The 22971-nt window shown below is 47.7% G+C and overlaps 1 protein-coding gene across 1 annotated transcript; it reads left to right on the top strand.

Annotated features, from left to right (window-relative positions):
* The first annotated feature begins 1393 nt into the window (after positions 1-1393).
* On the top strand, positions 1394-22683 carry LOC144941234 (urotensin-2 receptor-like). The gene is made up of 2 exons (XM_078867888.1): positions 1394-1516; positions 21041-22683. The coding sequence occupies exon 2, from the start codon at positions 21261-21263 to the stop codon at positions 22464-22466; it is 1206 nt and encodes a 401-aa protein (XP_078724014.1). The 5' UTR covers positions 1394-1516; positions 21041-21260; the 3' UTR covers positions 22467-22683.
* Positions 22684-22971: the final 288 nt, after the last annotated feature.

The raw sequence follows: 22971 nt of genomic DNA, 5'->3' as shown, positions 1-22971 counted from the left end.
TGAACACAGACACATACGTAAATATATGAAGACAATGACCACCCGTATAGTCTTAATGGACTGTTGGGGCAAGAGATGTTAGCAAGCACACACATATATATGCACACGCACACATACACAGACACACATATTGCATGTTGTCATATACACATACATAAATGAAAATGCACACACTCCGATACAATGACAGACACGCAAACTACGCAGACGCAACAACAATAATTACACATCTGCACACCATCACACACACGTGCTTACAATGTACGACCAGACGCGCCTCCGATGAGCGCGATTGCCTACGTACGGTGCGAAAGAAGTTCAGCATACGTACCACACATTTGCATCCACACGCATATTCACATTCCTACAAACATAGTGCCACCACACACGTGTAACCAGTAAACGCACGTTGATTTATAACAAAAGAACACAACACATACGGACATGCTACTACCTCGCACACAAAGACAAAGCTCCCCGTGTAGCCAGCGGCGGAGTGTTGGGTAAAGTGAAGGATTCGCACGGCGCATCTACGAGGAGTGGTGTGTCCCCTGTACCGAGATTGACGAACCCCACCAGGCACCCGTGTAAGGCTGAGTCGACCTAGGAGAGGTCCAGGAGCGGTTTCAGACATTCGTCATTCATTGTTCGTGAGCGGGAATCGAACTCGGGGTCCCGGGTTCGCAGTGCGGTGATCACTGTTCTACTGCTCGCCACGATGTACACACACAGACAAACACTCCTACCAACTCAGAGACATCCTCTCGATTAGCACTTCCAATGAATAGTATACACACGTACAAGACCAGGATCGCCCGTGTAGCCTTAACAGACATCTGGTGCAAGTGCTGTTAACGGGCACCTATGAAGGTCCGCACGGCACACGATGGGGTGGGTGACCAGCACCACGCCCGGCCGCCTTTGTATCCCCGCATCGGGTATTCGTTTTAAGGCCAAGTCGACCTAGGGGAGACCAGGAATTTAACTCTACCGGCTGAGCTCGTAGCGTAGTGCGCTAACCACTACGCTGTATTATCACTCACACACATGCGCACGAGGAGCCACACTCCCACACACGTGCATGAACGCACGGACACACGCATTGTTGTTACACATGCACATTAGTTAGTGTACGCACACGTGTACACATTGGCACAGGCACGCGTACACGCAGACGCGCACGCGCACACACGTGGCACGCGCGCGCGCGGGGCCACACATCCCGTAAATAGAGGCTAGGATGGACCTCGCCAGGGACACTCCTCCCTCCAGCTCCAAACCTCCACCCCCATTCCACCAACTCGGTCTCGTCCACGTCTCCCCCCCCCACCCCCCCACACATCTCCCCACCCTCTTCATCTCTACCCCACGGCACCCCTACACAGACCCCCCCCCCCCACTCGTTCCTCGTTCCCTGATCGCGCCGTCCACACATCAGCACCTCCTTCCCCGGCAGCATCTGTTCGTGTGCGCGCCGTCTATGCCGAGAGCGCATACAGCGAGGCCGGCGCGAGAGGTAACGGCAGTCAGTGCGCGTTCACTCACTCACCTGGGACGTGCCACTCACTCGGGGACCCTTAACTCACTCGGTCACTCACGCGCGCATGATTGCTCGCTCGCTCACGTCAGGTTTGAGACACTCACTTTATCCAAGTCGCTCATCCACCCATGTGGGCATTCAAGCAGTTCCTCGCGCACGCGAAACGCTCGCTCACATGGTAACTCACTCACTTGCTCACTCACTGACCCACCTGGTCTGTCGATCTCCCTTAATCTCTCACTCACTCGCCTGATCACTCATCTGTTCGCTCACTCGACTACTCACGTGCTCACCCATTTGGTGTCACTCACTAATCTGAGACACTTACTCGGTCACTTACTTGATCACTCACTCAATCAATTGATCGTGCACTCACCTGGTCACCGCCTCACATGATCATTGACACGATCAGTCATTCCATATGGTAATTTTACCCATATGGTCACTCTGTCGCTCACCTGATCACCCATTAGTCCGATTATTGACGCATCTCGTCACACTCGCCCGATAACTCACTCATCCACCTGGTCAATCACAAACTTATCGTTAATTCACTCGCATTCTCACTCATTGATTCTCTTCATATGAACTCACTTGGTTATTCGTTCACTCAGTTGATCACAAACTCACATTGATCACTCGCTCAGTCACCCGCTCGTTCACCCAAGCCGTCACTTCTTCACTCATTCAATGATCCTTATCACTCGTCCGCTCGCTCATCTCAGAATTCGCTCGTCCACTCGCCGTCTCGCTTATTTAGTCGCTCGCTCGTCCGCTCCGTAGCCCGACCGCACTCGCTATCCCTCCATCGTATTCACTACCCAATCGATCACAGGTCCATCCTCTTGCTCATTACGCAAGGACCCAATGCCTCGCTCTCAGTGAGTCCTTCCCTCCCCATCTCTCTCAGGCACGCATTCACACGCGCGAACATCGTCACCAAATTTCGCAATTAAACCCCAGCTAATTGACGCACTCCTATACTCTAAAATTAAAGCACCCTCCCGATTATCCAATCATTCACATCTACTTGTGAACACACTCGTACCCACTCATGTGCATTTTACATTTTACTCACATGCACTCAGCAACTCGCATTCACTCACCAACTCACATGTACCAACTAACTCACATGTATTCAATATACACACAACATATCTCACTTATTTACTTATTCATATTCACTCACGAACATTCACACCCACTCGCATACATTCGCAACAACACAAATAACGCAACACGTTTCGTCAATAACAGTACCTTAAAAAGGGAATATGTGACGTTTCGGGCAATGCCCCTTGATATATTTCCATATAAGTCATTCACGTGGTCTTACTAAGTCACTCGCACATGTTTCATTTTATATTATACTCGTTTTATGAATGTAAGTACGTTTTAATCTGTTTCTATTATCGCTTCACAATTGTAACATTAGTAGTATTGTCTAATTATGACTACGACAGGCTAAACAGGTTACCATATACAGGGTCATACAACATTTTAAAAAATAACGCTTTAAGATTATTTCAGCTGCATTACCATTGCAGTCACGTTGAATGCATTTCTTAATGACAATCGTAGACATAGCTTCGTGATTTTATCAGGAAGCCACATTCATTATTTCCACCAACCTGAGCGCATATTTGCGATAATAATACGTGGATACTCATGGACTTATTTACCCACGGAAGTCACATTGAGTCATCGGACAGTTTTTTTTTCTCCCGCGAGGTTTCTTGCAACATTGTATTTTTAATTTTGAGCGTTTATAAAAGTGGCAGAGAAACCGTAGCACCCGGTGGAAGCCCCAAGGGTACGAGGGAGGCAACGCTCCATTCCAGTACAGATGGAAACAGATGGCGATTAGTCCACTTGCTGTACTGCCATCTCCTGGCGTGCCAGGGCATGGAACCTCCACGCCCGCGGGAAGGGAGTTTCACGACGTGTGTGCGATCCACGAACGGTCGCTCATCTCCACAGTGCTAGATTACAGGCCATGTGCATAGCCGCTACAGCCCGGCTAAAAACAATCAAACTAACACACAAAAAAACTACCGCACATTGGAGACGTCACATTTAACGAAGGTCGGGTTGAGCTGCCGGGGATTTCTAAAGTGTCACTGAAACCGTCGACCGCTTATGCCCTCGGTGAAGGAGGCCGGCTCTTGCGAGTGAGGTTCGTCTGTGTGTAATGACATTCTGATGAGGAATCAATATCCATCCTTTATTTTGCCGGGTTGTTGTTCGTCACAGTTGCTGAGCACAGCCCCCAAAAGCGTCCCGAACGCCCAAGCGGCCAGCAACACACAGCACCGTCGAAGTTATAACAGATGAGAGTTGCCATCGTATGCTTCCTGAATTGAGCAAAGTTATGAGAGGTTGGGAAAAGAAGCACAAAGTGAAATGGTGTGACCTGCAGTGTGGTGGTCACACACACACACAGTGTGTGGATGCGACGAAACGGTCTGGTAGACCGAGCCCTCCGCATGTGTGGGTGGAATCAACAAGTGAAGACCACCGACATAGGAGCCTTGGAGGGGAGCAGTGAAAGATTGGTACTGGGCAGAGGTCGCAACCGGGTACCCGATACCCGTACCCTACCCGATACCCGGCTACCCGTACCCGGCCGGGTACGGGTACCCGTTTGCGACCCTGGTGCGGCCGGGTAATGGTAGACCGTGAGTCACTGGTGAGTAACTGTTTGTCACTCATTTCCCAACGTCTTATCTCTTCTCACAATTCAAGTTCCTAGAATCAACCCACCCGCGCCTGCAACATGGCTTCATCCCAGAGGTCGCAATCAGGTACCCGATACCCGTACCCTACCCGTACCCGGCCGGGTACGGGTAGGGTACGGGTACGGCCGGGTACGGTTACCCGTTTGCGACCCTGGTGCGGCCGGGTACGGGTAAGGAATCAAAACCCGTTTGCGACCTCTGGTACTGGGGGAGGCGACTGGCCGCCAGTGACCACGTGACAATTGGGATTCGGAATGATCACTGCCACGTGGGTAGGGCGGGTGGTGGATCGCGTGAAGGTCAAAGGGCTCTCATAATGCGCATGCATAATGTACGTTGGCTCATTAACCCCGCGCCCCCTGCCCCACTTTGTGCAAGAGCGCAGAAGCGTGGTCACCACATCTACGCCTCTAAGGAACGAATCAGGTGGAATTCCACACAAATCTGGCTGTCGCCCGATGAAGCTAGTTGTAATTACTGGCGAAACGTCGTACTCGGATTGTAAATGTTGTGGCTTGGCTCTCCAACACACCGGTGTGTTGTACTAGTGACGAATTGGCATGTTCTGTTTACGTGACAACCCTTACTAGTTGGCTGTGTCGGGTGGTGGCGGGTTTTAACGACACATTTATATATTTACGCGATCTAACCCAAAAAACACCTTTGTTGTGGACGGCGTCATTGTTTGCAGACAACTCATGCGCAGGGTGAGGTGGGTTTTTTTATGAGCAGTACAGCAAGTGGGTCACGAGAAGCCTCCCACTTTGACATTCAAGAACTCCACTTATCTTACAAACGCAATATACACGTAGATGATTGTGAGAGGATGACGTAAATTAATGGAAAGATAACTGAAGTTGGGCAGAAATATAATAGTCTATGATTACAAAACATTTTAAAACTATTTATTTGTTTATAATTTTGGGTCCCCAAACCAAGGCCGTAGCCATGGAGTCAACATTGGGGGGGGGGGGGATCTTCCAGGGGTCTGGAGGTCCCCCCCCCCCCCCACAAAAAAAAAAAAATTTAAACGAATTTACTGCCATTTCCTACCTAAAATATAAACAAATTCACTAACCCATAGGATGGACTTTTTTATTTTTTACAATAATGTCTAATAGTGTATTGTATTACGTTGCTCTGATTTTTTTTCTTTTTTACCTTTTCTTGTTTCATTGTATGTAATGGCAGAGATTAGGGATTAATAAAGTACAACCATAACCACAATCAAATAAACAAAATCTATTTTATAGCAATATATTGCGGAAGGACATTTTGGGCAGTTTTGAACACGAAGGCTGATAGAGTAGGCTCGCCAAAAAGTATAATTTTGGAGTGAGTCTACTTGATTCGCTGTAATTATATTAGCTGGGAAAAAAATACATACCATTACATTTCATCAGTGAACAAGACTAGCCCGCCTCCCATGGAGTGTGGTACTCCCACTGTCAGCGACTCGTGCAGTATAGCACACACGTAAATGTTTGTATCAATCAACCCAGACGCCCCTAGTAGGTCCATAATTTTGAGGGTGTTTTTGCTCCGGGCTTGTTCCACGTCATTTGCTGTTTTCCCCCGTCTTGGAAATCAATCTACTTTGTATTCTATGTTCGATGAATAACAATAAAAAAAATTCTAATAAAAAATCTAACTACTATCCCCCAGCAGGTGCCTCTTGAAAATTAATGGCGAGCTGATGAATGATGAGTAGCTTTCAGTCAAGAATTGGGTCTAAGTGGGATATTTTGATTTCGCTGCTATGAAATTATTAGGTAATGCTGCTGCCTTAGCACAACACAAAAAACGCAACACATTAGTTTTTTGGGTTATGGATGATATTGGTCGCGAAAGCCTACGTGTTAAACTGACATTAATACCACCGTGTCCTTAAGAATAAAGCGTGTACAATAGGTAACTTTTATGCAATGGTCCTTCTTCACAGCATAAAGAGAGAGGCCAATTCTACCTATCTGGCCATATTATCTACTTCTTCTGTTGAAGGGCACACAATGGTATCGACGAATGTGTTTGAGTTTGGCTTTATATTGAGATCATCATCAACTTGACCTCGACTTGTATAAGCCCAAAGTCTGTTCCAACTCAAGAGATTATTGAGTCTTAATGGGGCTCTCACTTGGATTTTTTACGTAAATAAAATTGATGTATCGATGATGGGACATTTAGAAGGCGTTTACCAAACCCAGTGCTTGCTATGTACGTTATTGAAGCGCATTCCACATGGTATAAACGGACTCTGATTATAATAGTCTCTGTAGCCAGAGTGTTTATGTCCGTAAGCTTATTTGAAAGTATATAGATGGCTGGAGAAATGAGATTGACAAATGTGAGCACTAAAAAACACATTCCTGCGGAGGGAGCTGGTAGGAACGTTGGGTTGCTCGGTCAATGGCCAGGGTCAACGGCGGCGTGGTGTATTCCGCAAATATGCTCGACTGTGAGGGCGGGCAAAAGCCGAAGTGAGTAGGTTAAACGTTGAGTTTTATAAGGGCACCACGGGGTGACCAGCCCCTCCCCACCCAGCCCCACCCATCCCACCCCCCACCCAGCCCCACCCTCCCCACCCAGCCCCTCCCCGCCCTCCCCACCCAGCCCCTCCCCACCCTCCCCACCCCGCCTCTCCCTCCCCACCCAGCCCCTCCCTGCACGACGGACGGACGGACACAATAATCCCCTGTGGGCTGGTGTAACCAGGAGGTTCCTACCAGTGTAATAAATTAACAGATACACATTAGTCTGATGCATTTCGAGAACAATACATCATTTTATTCCATGGGGCTTTGGACCGATTTTAGCAGCATTCGTTAAAACTGGGAAACTTTGAGTCAGCAAATGTATTTTGCATTGCACAGTTAGCGGTAGAACTTTCGAATGTGATTTTAAATATATTTCTCATCAGACCCCATCATTGTGTTAAGTGCAGTCTCCAACCCTTATTTACCCTATATATCTGATCTCTCAATTTATGTGCCATGAAGAAGGTCCACTGCTAATAAAATCGCCTATTATATAGAAATTATCTTCTGAGACGTTGTTACTGATTAATGCATTTGTTTTTTTCTCCATTATACCTGGTCGGGGGATGCCTCGAGTTAGCCAGTTTGGACGATTGTAACAAAGTCCTTTGAGCCCAGATGCAGCACAACAATAGTATTCACCACATTGTTATAGACCGAAGTAATTATAATACTACGCAGGTTAATCCACTGTTGAATGCATCTCCCCATGTTGTGTCAGTCGTGGGGGTTGTGTGACCACACTTGACATTGAAATACATTTCATGTCTTCATCGTGGACTTGATAATTTATTAAAATGTAACCGTTAACAGAGTTTCAGGGCAAGTGCTGTTAGTGAGCACCTATTAAGCCCAGAACAACGCAAAAGGGGGTTGTCTGGCCAACACCACGCCTGGCCGCCTTTGTCTCACCAGTGCTAATGTAGACACACTACACCAGCTACTCATTTTGAGGCCGAGTCTACCTCGGGGAGACCCAGGACCAATTCAAGTATCACTGACGTTACCCATGTCCGGTGATCAAACTCAAGTAGTCGGGGTTTTGTAATTCATTGCGAACCGCTCCAGCGCCGGTCTCCTGCAGTTAAAGACATAGATCCCCTGTACAGCCTAAACGGATTGGTGGGGGAATTGCTGTTAGCGAGTAGCACCTGCGACGTCTGGCATCGCCCACACACACACACGGATCTGGAACGGCACACGAGGGTGTTGGGTGGCCAACACCACGCCTGGCCGCCTTTGCCACCCCTAATGTTTTTCACATCGCACCAGGTGCTCATTTCAGGCGGAGTCGACCTAAGGGACGCCGAGAACCGGTTCAGATAATAATCGTCACTGGTGTTAGTGGCCGTGAGTGGGATTTGAACCCGGGTTGCCGGGTTGGCAGCGCCGGCGCGCTAACCGGTGCACTATGGACTCCCCACAGTGAAAAAAAATACAAAGATCCCCCATGTAGCCTTAACAGACTCTTGGGGCAAGTGCTGTTAGCGAGCACCTATGAAGGCCGGCACGACACAAGAGGGGGTGGGTGGCCAGCACTACGCCCGATCGTCATTGTCTATCGAGTAGCGATGTTTACACACCGCACTAGGCACTAATTTGAGGCTGAGTCGACCTAGGGGAGGTCCAGGACCGGTTCAGATAATCGTCACCGGTGTTGGCCGTGAGCGGGAAATCGAACTCGGGTCGCCGGGTTCGTAGCGCTAACCGCTGCACTACCGCTTCCCACAGTCAAACGCACATAAACACTCACACACGGTTATAACACACACACACGGTTAAAACACACACACACGGTTATAACACACACACACGGCTATAACACACACACACACAACGATCTGCTGTTTAAAATTGGTCTCGTGGGCAGCAGGGGGAAGGGCCCTGTGCGAGCACCTGGGAAGGCTCGAACGCCACAAAAGGGGGTGGTGTGGCCAGCACTGCATGCTGAGGTTCACACACCACACCACACACACACCGCACGCAGGCACCGAGTCAACAAGGCACAGTGATTAATACTTAAAAATATTGTGTGTGACTAGCTGGGTTATAACCTACTGGTCGGCGTGTTCATGACCAAGAAGCCAATTTGCTTGTAAAGGGCGCTTTGACTGCTGATCATTCATTTCAATATTCATTTTTTTTAAACCAGTAAATATTCAGTGAGGCTGAATACTTATGTTGAGGAGAATGCCACTTTGTTATGTTTGACTGCGTTTAAACAAGTTTTTTTAAAATTTAATTTGGGAGAAAACAGGAAAAGTTGTAGAAAAGGTAGGCAGGCACAATATCAAAATCTGGTCGTAAACGTGGGAGTGTCATACCACAGACGCCTCTGCTCAATTCACAACCCCCTTGCCTCCAGATTGCTGAATTTCAGGCACAAACCACCAACCTTGGTATTATCACCATCATCATCATCAGCAATCAGAGTCTCGTCTGCTTTAAATGTATGTAAAAGCCTCACTGATTTACATAATCGGCGAGAGCTGACCATTATTATTCAGTTGTCATATCTCCAAATGAGGAACTCTGTACTAAATCCTCGATGAATAAAACAAACATTTCTTCAATATGAACACGTAGTGTAGTCATCCTCAATGAATATGTATGTTGAACTTCGCAATGCACGTAGCCAACCGTGATAAACGAATTAAAGAAAATAGAAGGCAAAACACTCACACCCTTGGACTGTTGTCAGTTATTGTTTTGTTGGTTATTATTTTACCCACGATCCTCCACAGCAACGCAACATTACTCATTTGCTTCTGCTTTGCGCCGATCGTACCCAGGAACGTAAGCGAACGATGGCACTTGCTCACAATATCTCACGATACATCACGATTTGTTGAACAGATCTGCTGATGAGACCGGGTGGGTTGAAACTGGATGCTGATGTTACAACATCGGTCCGCGGGGCCCATACGCAAACTGTGTAAGAATAACAACAATTGCGGGGAAATTGACTTTTGACTTTATTTGTATGGTTTACATGCTGGCCTCAGTTGCCATCAGAGTTGATGATATGTCAATGGGCTCCCACCTGATTAAATATAGGACGTGAATCATCAATCAATTTTGCTGGGAAAAGAGGGGCGGTTGCTGGAGATAACATTAACGATGCATTACTGTGTTGTTATTATTCGGCGAATGTGAAGACAAATGGGGGTTTGGGGGTGAATAGCAGACCCGTGTTAATGCTCCCACTAGCACTCTCTCCATTGCTTCAATCATAAATAAAAAAACATCACCCATCCCAATCGTACACCGCTCCACCAACAGTTTTTAACCGCAGAATCTCGGCTGGTCTGGCTACCTGCCAATACTCCAGCAGTGCCATGTTTGGAAGTGTTTCTTGAACGACTTTCGCACCGTACGTAGCCAACCGCGCTAATCGCCTACAGCAAATCGAGGTGGTGCCTGTAGCAGGAAGTACCGATTCAAACATCATCTCTCGCGATCCCACGATGCAACAATCCATCTGGCTCCTGCGCAAGAGCAGATGCCATCGCTCAGTGTCTGCGGTGGACATCCGCGCTAGCGCGTGCGCTCCATAGGCTGCCACTCCATCGTTCGTCTTGACCACCAGCCGTCGTTGCTTCCTATACTCATTGTTTTTTTCGGTAAAGTCACGTATGTTGAAATAAAAATAATTTTTATTTTATTTAAATTTAATTTTTATTTCAACATACGTGACTTTACCGAAAGAACCAATGAGTATAGTAATTTCTGCAGTCACGAAAGCTTCAATTTTATATCGTCGCTTCCAGTGTCGTGCCCAAGCCCCCGATTAATAAGTTAATATGATGTATTTAACTTGCGTTTGTTCTCTAATCTACGTGCTGTTCTCCTGCCTCTCTCCCAGTGTAATTCCAAGAACGCCTCTTTGCGCACTCTTCAGTTTGTTCGACTTTATTGTCTGTGCCCATGTTTCTCATCCACATGTCACAGCGGCCAATAGAACACTTACCTGCGTGATATGTCTGTGTTATCCTTCCATGCGCGTGGTTTCTATTTTGGGCATTCCAGTTTATCTGTACTGTACAAAATGACAACATCTAAAAATAAATAAATGCTGCAATACATTATCCTCCCAAGCGGAGCTGCGGTTAGAGCACTCAAATCATTATCGGAAGGTCATGAGTTCAATTGCCGATCAAGAGTCGACCCGAATAATCATCCCTCTGGGGTTACTAAAATAAGCACCGCTTTGTGGTTACTTTGAGGGTCAATTTCCGCCCACACTAGTGAATGGAGTTGACCAATCATACCAAATTAGGGTCACCAGAGCTCGGGCGATTGTTGGCACTCACTGGTTCTGACTGCCTTCCCTTCTAGGCTAGTTTTTTTCCCTGCACCTCAGAATAATTCGCGCTTTGAGAGTGAACGAAATCTGTGTGCCTAAATGGCGATTATTCCGCCAATTCGCCCATGGCCTCCATGGACGAATGGCGGAATGTTCAACCGAGCGGGTTGACACACACACGCGTTGTTATAGCAGGATCCGGCGGTAAGAATTGTGAGTCTGGGCGAGGCTTCCCTCAATAAATAAATAATTACTCTGTTATCGTTATTGTTACTTTATTATTTTTGTGTCTTCATGCTTGCTTGGCGCACACATTGGGGCGCCTTCCATTTTTTATACAAATGTAGTGACTGGATCGGAGACACTGAGAGTTGGAGGCACTCTGTTAATTAATATGCACCAACGGGTTAACACTTCCAAATAATCCGTCTATAGTCGACTACGGTTCTCAGTCAGGACAGCTGGTAGACTGCCTGACTGGCGACACCGAGATGGTGAAGACGAAGACGACGAGAGAAGACTCCAGCAGCACGACAGGGATCCTACTCCACACGACAGCCCCGAGCTTCCCTCCCGGGGCCCCTCTTATACTGTCAGCGTGGCCTGGCTCCGCCCCCGGCCACGCCCCCTTTCTAGAACATACCCGCGGGTTCCTCTTGTGCCCCTTCCGTGACCTTTCCCTTGATCCCTCTCTGGTCTATCACGTGGCCTGCTGTCGTCAGGGCTGCTGTAAGCTGCAGATCCCCTTCCCGCCAGCAGCCAGCGCTATGCTGCTACATAGCCAATTCTATGTCACTACACAAACATCGAATAACTCCAGCAGCAGAGACACGGGGACTTGGAGAGACACAGGGATTACACCACTAACAATTGTTAAATTACGTGACTGGTAGTAGGTTTTGCACGCTTCCAAATGGTGTCAGCGTCAGCATGGCGCAAAGCAAACTTCTTGGCGCAAAGATCACGAGGAATATATATTTTGGAAGTGTAAAATAAGAGACTTCAGGCAACGTAGAACTTAATCTGATCCTGCCATACGTGTGAATCTAATGGACCTTCTGGCAGTACATGTTGGTTGACCAGATTAGTATTTTTTAGTTTTTTCTAGATATAATCATATTTGAGCAAAATGTCAGGTTTTTAGAGCGAGGATTTACATCTATCATTCAGTGTGTCACAATCATCTATAAGAATCAGATGTGTCTGTGGTTAGCATATTAAATACAATCCCAGCGACTTAGATTAAATTTCCAATCATACACAACAACAGTGGCACGTGTTATTTGGAACTGTACTGGGCTTCTTCTAGTTCAACTTAGCATTAAGTGAGTTTCTCGTATGATGTGTCAACATCAGCACGAGAGACACAAATGCTGCCAGGCGTGGTGCTGACCCATCCACTTCTTACTGAGCTGTGACAGCCTTAATACGAGCTTGCCAACAGCACTTGCTTCTACAGTCTATAAGGCGAAATGGTGGCTTGTTGCCTTTTTTCTTCTAGATTTGAAGCGTTCGTGACTGCAAGGATTCATACTCTTAGGTTTTTTCGGTAAAGTCACGTAGGTAAAAAAATTAAATAAAAATTACTAAAAGTAATAATAGAAATAAAATAAAATAATAAATCACGACGTTTCGGAGGCAACACAAGTCTCCGTCATCAGGTGGGACCGTCACAGCAGTAAATTTAGCTGTGACGGTCCCACCTGATGACGGAGACTTGTGTTGCCTCCGAAACGTCGTGATTTATTATTTTATTTTATTTCTATTATTACTTTTAGTAATTTTTGTTGCCTTTTGTTTTGCGGTTGAGCGGGTGTTTTAATGGCTAGCACACTGCCCAACGATCCCAATGATTCGTACTCAATTCCTGACCATGAGGCATTATACACCACCACCATTGGCAACTGGTACCTGAACCTGACATGTGTGCCTCCCATTGTTAATGCCCGTGCAAGTTGTGGCATTTAAATATGCATCTGTTTTGCAAGGGAGGCCTCAGAGAATTCCCCAAATGAATGGCATTGTGGTATGAGTACTTGTTTCACTATATGAAAAACACGAGTTCATTCTCAGTTTGAGGTCAACTCAGCCGACTACAGAGACTAATTAAATATGCCCAAAGGCATGGGCATAATCTGGTTCTTCAAAAGCGTGCTTGCAAACCCCCAAAAGCGAGCCTTCTCATTTTAATTTCCCCTCGGTGTTTAACACAACAATACATTCCTTAGTTTTCAAAGATTGCTGGCATACATTTTCTTTATCACAGCTTCAAGTTCGTGTCTGGTGGATGTTGTTGTTTTATTAGGCAATGGGCTACCATCCCTCCAGGGTAAAAAAAAGTAATAACGCTCAGACATGAAAAGGGATCATCCCGTGGTGAAGATGAACCCTTTCATAGGAATGTGGAATATTCTCAACTGGCTCAGGGCCACCAACAGGGGACAAGTTCCGCCCCATTGCTCGTTCTATAGGGAAGAAAACCTCGACCGTAACCTATACCGTATGCCTCGCTTCCATAAGCGAGCATTTGATCGCAAATTGCAGACACACAATGGACACGATCAGTGCCGTATTGTATGCGGACGTGACCGTGCCAACGTGCCTCCGCATTCAACATTTCTGCTGGCTGCGTTTCGTACCACAGAAAATCTGCGAGTAGACGCCCGAGAATGAGCATCTTCATCCTCGACACCGTTTCGCGATGCGATCGCTGCACGTGTCGCACTTGTGCTTCGGAGGAGCGGTGAGCCCTCTCACACGCCGATTTGCCAACGAATACGGAACGATCGATATTTTGTGGGACGCGTATTTTCGTTGTCATTCTGGCTTCTTTAATATCTATTACATTGCGGAGGAAGACGGCCGCGTTGCTGCTGTTGGTTTGCGATAATAGACGTGCCGCACGTCTGTATCTCAGTAGGTTAACTGAAAAAAACTACTGGGTGCCACTGCATTTCATTACATCATCAAAACCATATCGAGCTACGCTGATGCGGCGGGTAAAATTTGGCCGTGTCAATAAAAAAAAATCCGTCGATTCCTCACTCCGAACATGGCTCGTGGCTGGAGTACAAAGTCCCCCCCCCCCACCACATTACGGATTTCAAATCCCCCTCCTCGCGCTAAGCTCCGCAGGCGAAACACGCAGCGGCTGCCGCCGAGCACCACGTGTCGCGAGATGGCTGGGGTCGCCAGGGGTCGCGCCTCAAGACGCGAAGGTGATGGGGACCACGTGCTGTGACGTCACGAGAGGGGGCTGTGACGGAGCGCCTGCAAATCACGTGGCCGTGACCGAGCATCGTTAACAAAGCGTCAATATCGCCACGGCCCCTGAGTTAGCACAGGCTCAGTGTTAGGCATGAACAACACATGATTCTTACATTCGTGATAAGTGCATGGAATGTTGCAAGCGGGAATTGATTATTTTTTTATTTAAACAAAACAGCCGCACTGATGTGGTGGAACGTCCCACCCCCGGACCCTGAAATTTTGCAGCACTCCATCAAAACAACTACAAATATCCGTGACGAGAATTGCGTTGTTTTTCGTAAATTTTAGGAGTTTTTAGCCGCTCCCGGAAGAGATCTGAAATTCCGTGGGGAGTTCTCAGATATTGAGATCTCCACCCCCACATACCGTGGTAATTTCCATTAACCGGGGTGAGGTGGGGGACGGAGCATTTTGTGGAATTCACGAATTAATTATTGGAGCACGGATTTTTGGAATTCTAGTGTACATTTCTAGACTTAATAATCATCACTGCAGCCACAATGGCAAATCAATACTTGATTCTAATCACGCCTCAAAATCATGAGCATTCAATACATCTCAAGGGAATGGAATCATTACATGCCAACTACGTACATGTACAGCCCTCGTCAACCCGTTGCCGGATGAGGGTCTCCTTAATACCGTGCGGGTCGTGGGACGTATTAGATACCTACCTCACCACACTGGTCAGTGCAGGCCGGTGAAGGCAGCGAGCACAGAGACGTTCAAAGTTAATTTATTAGGTATAGCCCTGTGAGCCATTCGGCTCTTGAATCGGGTGCAACCGCAACAAACAAAAAACAAAAACATGAACAAAAAAACATTTTAAAGTGACTATGTGCAAACAGAAAATCCAAGAAAAGACAGCAAAATATTGCAGAAAAATCACCGTACACCAACCCTGTGCAAAAATCCCAGTGGGATGCAAGTCAAACAAGAACAATCACAAGACAACTTAGATTAAGGCCATCAGTCTAACTCTGTACTACAACAAACAAACATGACCACACCAAAAAACTTTTCGAAAATCACCAAAATAAAGCCATAAAAGCAATGAAACAGTGGTCATAGGAACTGTGACCCCCACCATAGGCATGAGAGCGTAGACGTGACAGTGCACGGGTAGAGTCCTCCGCTGCCTATGACAATCGACTGTGCATAGTCGCCCATCCAAGCACTGGCCATGCTCAACCCTGATGCCAGATGTAAAGAAAACAACGAGCGGCAGTTTTGTTGTGGCTGCTTCCATCTATGATGGTCAATGATATGAATGAAGCAATTTAAGGAGTAAAATAACATTCAGTTGTGCCTCAGGAACATCAGATAGCTCGCCTGAATAGTGTTTTTCTTTAAACCACCATTTAATATTCTCCGTATAAAGTCGATTTAAACACATGCCGAGTTTACAAGCTCACAGTAAACTCGCGCGCTTACAGTGTGTGTGTGTGCTGTACGTAATTTAAAAATAACAACTGCTTAAACAATAATATTGAAAAATTAAGTTATTTATTTACCCTGGCTATCCTCGCTGAGGATCCTCCTGCATGAATATGCGTTGTGTATGTGTGCTTGTGGGAGAAAGACAGAGTACCCAGAGCAAAAACCTATGCATACGAGGTGGATAACGATGAAATGGATTCAATTCATAGCCCATGTCTATAACATCTGGGTTTCCCAGGCAATTTCCTATCCATTGAATAACCAGATTCCATCACGCTTCGCTTCGGAGGGCTGATGAGATTGGGTGCATTCTGGGCGATTTGGTCGGGGACTTTATTGAAAGGAGTGTTTAGTTGGGTCATGGGGTTCCTACAATATTTCAGAAGGCAAACCGGCATAAAGTAATGATTCGTAGGGTGCAGTGTATAAAGTCGGGGCACATTCATTGCAAATGGGAAAGGCTCATAAAGGTAACTGACAAAGCATTCTGAAAGCAGACTATAATTGTCAAAGGTAGAAATGAAACATTCTAAAGAGTAGAAAGATATATAGAGACAGAAAACTAATTCAGATGTATCCATCGTGCTTAACTGTTACCTGTGATTGTATCATGGGGCTCTCTCATCTCTCATATATTTCATTTATCGGTAATGTTGCTAGTCGGCATGACTGTGCCTGTAACATATTCATATGTTCAGAACTTCCAAGTTGCTTCCATAACATTCCTAGCAACCTATGCACATTCAAAGGTCAGCAGGTTTAAAATAAAAAATTCGCAGAATTAGGTACTCGGCATATAATGATGCATCGATTTCTCGATTATAATTGGTTCTTATGGCCACAGTACGCGTGTAAAATCATACGTGCTAGTGTTATTTACGCTATATGCAAATATTACGCCAATGTGGCATTTTGGTTACTGCAGTAGATAAAGCTATGCAAAGATAGATATAAAAAAATAGATATATATTAATAAAACGACTGCAAAACGAGACAGAGGATTGACATTTTGAATAGAAAGTCAACCAAATAGAAATTAATTGAATCGCTTGGGGGAGGGGGGGTGAATTGTTACCTGCATTGTGGTCTAGAAGATTCACGTCACCATCTCAAGGTTGGCAGGTGAGACCCCAGTGAAGGGAGTCGGCTGACCCCATAATCATAATAACCATCGTCATCCATCTGGGGGCCGTAAAATAAGTATTGCTTATGATGAGACCGACCCCCGCCAAAGGAACGAGGAATTTCCACCACTGGCTCCGGGGCTGCCAATGAAACGGAGTCCTGCCCCCCCCCCTCCGTTTCTTGCCGGCACGGGGAGTGACCGGTGCCTTAGATTTGACGCATGGGGTCTCTTTCTTATTTTCAGTCTCTTTCAATCCATTCCTGCCTCTGTCGCTCTCTCTCTCTCACGCACAAACATAAATTATACAACGAACATCTGCCCCAAATGTTACATAAATTACGGCAGCCCACACACCGCTCACAACACCCAGTCACGACACAAGCGAATCAACGTGCCGATTGGCGGTTTATCGCTTTCATGAAGATCCACTACATCCACCGTGCATTAAGAAGATATATTATGGATGAATACGAGGTGCGAGATTGGTCGTTACATAACAGGATCGTGCGAGGTGATGGTAGCGGATTGGGGCGGGAAGCTTAATTCCAGCAGAGTATTGAACGTGGTTGATGATGTAGATATTTGTGATGTACGACTGATGAAATATACTGATGTACTGTACAGACAGGGATACTGCCGTGCTGTGATGGTTAATACACGGGGCTCGCAGTCCAGAGGTGGCCGTGTTTTGACTCAATAATAATAATGAAACAATAACAAGTATTTCAGATCGCTTTATTCATGCACAACACGGGGAGGCGTTTATACCCCCACCCCCCCACCGATTCGGCAATTAAAACGAGCAACTTTCAACAAAAACCCAGCAATGTCAACTGGCAGTCCATACTCTGTGGTTCTTTCGGTAAAGTCACGTCGGTAGAAAAATAATAGATCACGACGTTTCGATCGCAAACACAAGCGACCGTCATCAGGTGGGACAACCACAGCAAGAACAAAACTTCTGAAGCAGGCAGTCAATATATTCTTAGGTTTTTTCGGTAAAGTCACGTAGGTAAAAAATTTAAATTAATAAAAGTTAAATTAAAAAAATCACGACGTTTCAGAGGCAACACAAGCTTCCGTCTTCAGGTGGAACCGTCACAGCACGATAGCTGTATCAAGTGATACAGCTATCGTGCTCGCCACCTGAAGACGGAAGCTTGTGTTGCCTTCGAAACGTCGTGATTTTTATTATATTTTTTATTTTACTTTTATTAATTTCAAAATTTTACCTACGTGACTTTACCGAAAAAACCCAAAGAATATGAATCCTTGCAGTCACGAAAGCTTCAAATCTAGAATTAAATGCACTAATACCCTTTGGCGGGGGCGGTCCTCTCTCGAGCTCCCTCTAGTTGAGACCCTTCTGCCAGCAGTGCCGTGAGCAAGCCACGGCATGGCGGCGCCTTTACCCTTCGCCGTCTGTACACAAAGTCGTGTTCAGTGACGATCGCTTCCGAGGCGGCGGTGCTTATAAGTACACGATAATTAATCAGCGAGGCAGTAATTGCCTCGAAGTGCTCCAGATGATCCGGGTTAAGCTTTAATAGCTGGGGGGGGCGTTGAGTTAAATTGTTTGTCCTCACGGCTGAATCGGAGCACAAAATCCCATTCTCTCCTGGGAGCTTTTATCGGTTTCTGGCTTGAGCCACGCGTCTGTGTGCAAGCTTCCACCCCCAGCGTAGAGGGGGGGGGGGGCAAACATTGACAAGCGTGGGCTCATTGAAACCACAATGGCCATGGACAAGTCGCAGGGGCAGGGAAATTAGTCGGTTGCCCTTCGACCTGTTTGGGCTGGCGTTGTATTGATACATCAATGTCCTTCACGTGCGGAGGAGGCGGTAGAGCGAGCGTCTCGCACTCGGAAGTGCGCGAGTTCAATTCCCGGTTGGGGGTTGACTCAACCCATCATCCTTCGCGGGGTCGATAAAACAAATAGAATCACTACATGGGGAAGTCAACGGTGGTTGTCTTTGGAGAGACCCATCCCTGGCACAAGAATGTGGAATTTCCACCACTGGTTCAGGTCTTTGAACAGGAAATGAGCATCGCTTCGATGCTTATTTTAGCAGGACGTTACTTGTAGTTGGCGAAAAGACGGTTGGGGAATATGGAGCATAGACGTCTGAAAGAAGTGTGCAGTACAATGGACTTGCTGTACTGCCCGTTCCTGGCCACAACCTCGAAGCAGCCAGGCAACACAACACGGTGGTCACCGATCCAAGCACTATCCAGGCTCAAACCTGCTTGGCTTCTGAGATCTCAGGAGACTGCCGGTGTCCATCGTAGGCACATCACAAACACACCTCCACTTCCTCCCACCTGCAGTAGTCACAAATTAACGCATGGAATGCAGTGCGATGGTGATATTCATAAGGAGTCGTTTTATTAAACGACTAGCTTAACTACTCGGCTTCGCCCGGGACTTGGATTCACCACGCCCGGCCGCCTTTGTCTCCCCAGTGGCGATGTTCACACACCACAGCAAGTTACTCGTTTGAGGCTGAGTCGGCCTAGGGGAGGCCCAGGACCGGTTCAAATAATTGTCACCGGTGGTGGCCGTGAGCGGGAATCGAACTCGGGTCGCCGGGTTCGTAGCGCAGCGCGCCAAGCACTGCGCATGCGCGGGTGACATGACAGATGTGACGTCACAGCTCACTTGCCGTGCAGAATATATGCATTATTGCGCCCCTCCCCCAAAAAAAATACAAAAATCTCTTTTTATAAATTTTGCATGGTGTACCGTCTGGAAAGTACCCACATGGCAAATTTCAAGTTTGTTGCATGTCGGGAAGTACGCTAAACATTTTGAACAGACACACATAATCACCACTTTGCCTTTTATATATATGGAGATGTGCCCAACCTACGGCTGGTACATATCGCGTTGCTCAATTCGTTGCATATTCAGATGCGCATTAGATCAGATTGTGCATTAATCACCGTAATTATAATTACATATACGCATAATTAATTTGCTAATTATGATTAAGAAAACACAGTATGTCTTTTGGTTGATTGGAATCGAGTGCACTTTCCTTTCCCCAACTCTAATCCAATTGAGGCGCTTGCCACGTTAGTGTGCTCATACGATTTGACGCTATTGGACTATTATCAGATAAACGATATTAATGAATCGAGAGCGGGTAGATGAACATGTTGTTTCTATGTAATGCTATTTTTAACTTTAAAAAATCTATTTATGTTGTGAAAGTACATCAAGGACAAATATTTTGTTTAAAAAAAAAAACTGGAGGATGATTAAGAGTGGACGGTTGTCCACGAGATGTTCCATCGTACTCTTTGGTTCTTTCGGTAAAAGTCACATAGGTATAAAATAAAATAAATTAAATTAAATCACGACGTTTCAGGCGGAACACAAGTGCCCGTCATCAGCAATTGTTGATTGCTGTGGTTGTTCCACCCGGTGACGGGCACTTGTGTTGCGCCTGAAACGTCGTGATTGAATTTAATTTATTTTATTTTATACCTACGTGACTTTACCGAAAGAACCAAAGAGTATGGATCCCTGCGGTCACGAAAACTTCAAATCTAGAATGTTCCGTCGTTTGTAGTTGTTCACCACATTCACACTGCGGAGGGTCCTTGGGTCCCCACTTACAGTCCACTGACAATGATCGTTTCCAACGATGGGCAAGTCGTACTTTACTCTCAGCAGCGTCCTGATTATGGCCGTCTGTGTAACAGCTCTCAGTCTATTCCAATCCTGAATCATGTCAACAATCACACTCAACATATTAGAGATCTCCCATGATCTCTCCCCTACCTATCTCTGCATATCTTACTTTACTCTCCTTCATGCACTCTCTCCTCCATGCACTCTCTCCTCCAGCAACAAATGCTTTTTGCTACAAGCCCAGTCGACCTATGCTCAGTCGGAGGTCACTTATTGTCCTCTGGAGTCCCCGTCGTCTGGAACTTGCTTCTCCCATCGCTCATTGAAACTTCTGAGTTTTCCCCCACCCCCCACCTCTCTTTCTTTGATTATCTTCTTCTAAGATAGTGAACATCGTGGAGACACAAGCCGTGCTCAATTACAAATTGTTAACGACCGCGTGCGTTCAGTCCCACAGGTGTTTTCCCGATGGCGTGGACGCTCCTGTAAGAAGTCCCCACCGTGGGAAGGAGACCACCACCACACCCCATCGAATTCTCGTTAACCACCGGGGCGCGACCGAGCTGACCGGCCAGGAGGTCCCTTCCCCCAGAGACGTGGGGCACCCAAGACAGAGGGGACTCGAGTCCACACCCCGCCCAGCTCACGCCGCCACCCCTGACACGAGCCATGAGACCGTCGGAAAACCTCCTCCACCCCAACTGCTCCTCCCCCACACTCCTTCCACTCGGCAACTCGTCGAGCTTCGGCCAAGAGGCGGACGCCCACGACGACATGCTGGTGACGTCCATCATGTGCGCCGTCATGTCGCTGATGTTCGTCGTCGGCGTGGCGGGCAACGTGTACACGCTCGTGGTCATGTGCCAGTCGATGCGCTCGTCCGCCTCCATGTACGTGTACATCGTGAACCTGGCGCTGGCCGATCTGCTCTACCTCTCCTCCATCCCGTTCGTGGTGTGCACGAACTTCGCCAGCGACTGGTACTTCGGCGACCTGGGCTGCCGCTTGTTGTTCAGCCTCGACCTGCTCACGATGCACGCGAGCATCTTCATCCTGGCTGTAATGAGCACGGAGCGCTACGTGGCGGTGGTGCGCCCCCTCGACACGGTCCGCCGCTCGCGCAGATATCGCAAGGCGCTGGCGCTCGGCGTGTGGGTCGTCTCGCTGCTGCTCGCACTGCCCATGATCATCATGATGGAGCTGTGCAGAGTGTACAAGACCAACGGCGAGGTGCACTACCTGTGCGTGCCCTCCTGGCGCATGAGCTCCCTCAAGATCTACCTGACCGTGCTGTTCGTCACCAGCATCCTGGCGCCGGGCCTCATCATCGGCTCGCTGTACGTGCGGCTCGCGCGCACCTACTGGCTCTCCCAGACCTCCGCCATGGCCACCAAGGACACCAAACGCTCGCCCAACCAGAAGGTGCTCTACCTCATCTTCAGCATCGTGCTCGCCTTCTGGGCCTGCTTCCTGCCGTTCTGGACCTGGCAGCTGGTGAGTGTCTACCACCCGGGCGTGGCCCAATGGAGCGAGGCGTTTGTCAAATACATGAACCTCGTGGCCACGTGCCTCACCTACAGCAACAGCTGCATCAACCCGTTCCTCTACACGCTGCTCACCAAGAACTACCAGGAGTATCTGCGCAACAAGCACGGACGTGCCGCAGCCACCGCCGGCGGCGTCGGGGTCTGGGCCGCGACCGGCGCCGGCTCGGGGGTCGTCCCCGCGTGCGGGGCCCAGGGATCGGAGCGACGGCACTGGCGGTCGGGGCGTATGCACGGCGCCTCGCAGCGCTCCATCTCGTCCGTCAGCCAGCCCTTCACCGAGACCATGATGGTCACGGGGCTGCGCGAGCACCACGAGCCGGCCGTGTAGACACACCGGAGAGGGAGAGTGGGGTGCCGTTGATGTGCGGCTGCGGGGAGCTCTGGGTGAGAGGATGAAGGCATGCAGTGTAGCCACAGTAAAACGATAGATATTCGTTTTGTGGAAGGGCTCCTAATAATGTGTTCAGGGCCTGCGCTGTGTGATATTGATGGCTGTGGAAGAGCTCTAGACGGGGTGTAGATCTGCCACGCAGATTATTTTTCTAATCTAGAACCACGCGCACAAAAACGTCGCAACCGATTGCTAATGTTCATTGAACGTCATCGTTAGTTATGCACGTCCAAAAACAGCAAACAACTGTTAGCAGAGACTCGTACTAATGCTGCAGGCCGTCATCGTGAAGGGATAAAGCAGCGGGTAACGCGTTCCAGATTTTTGTAGCGCGGAGAGTCCAAGCACTTTGTGTGGTAGCAGGGTCAGCCGGGAAACTAATTTCACGCGGCGAGATGAAGCGCGGCTGATGCACACGGGTGCGTCGACAGACGCGTGGGTT

This window comes from Lampetra fluviatilis, chromosome 1 (genome assembly GCF_964198595.1).
Source record: "Lampetra fluviatilis chromosome 1, kcLamFluv1.1, whole genome shotgun sequence".
NCBI classification, from domain to species: domain Eukaryota; kingdom Metazoa; phylum Chordata; class Hyperoartia; order Petromyzontiformes; family Petromyzontidae; genus Lampetra; species Lampetra fluviatilis.
The sequence above is the reverse complement of the archived record's forward strand: the minus strand, read 5'-3'. Positions and strand labels throughout refer to the sequence as shown.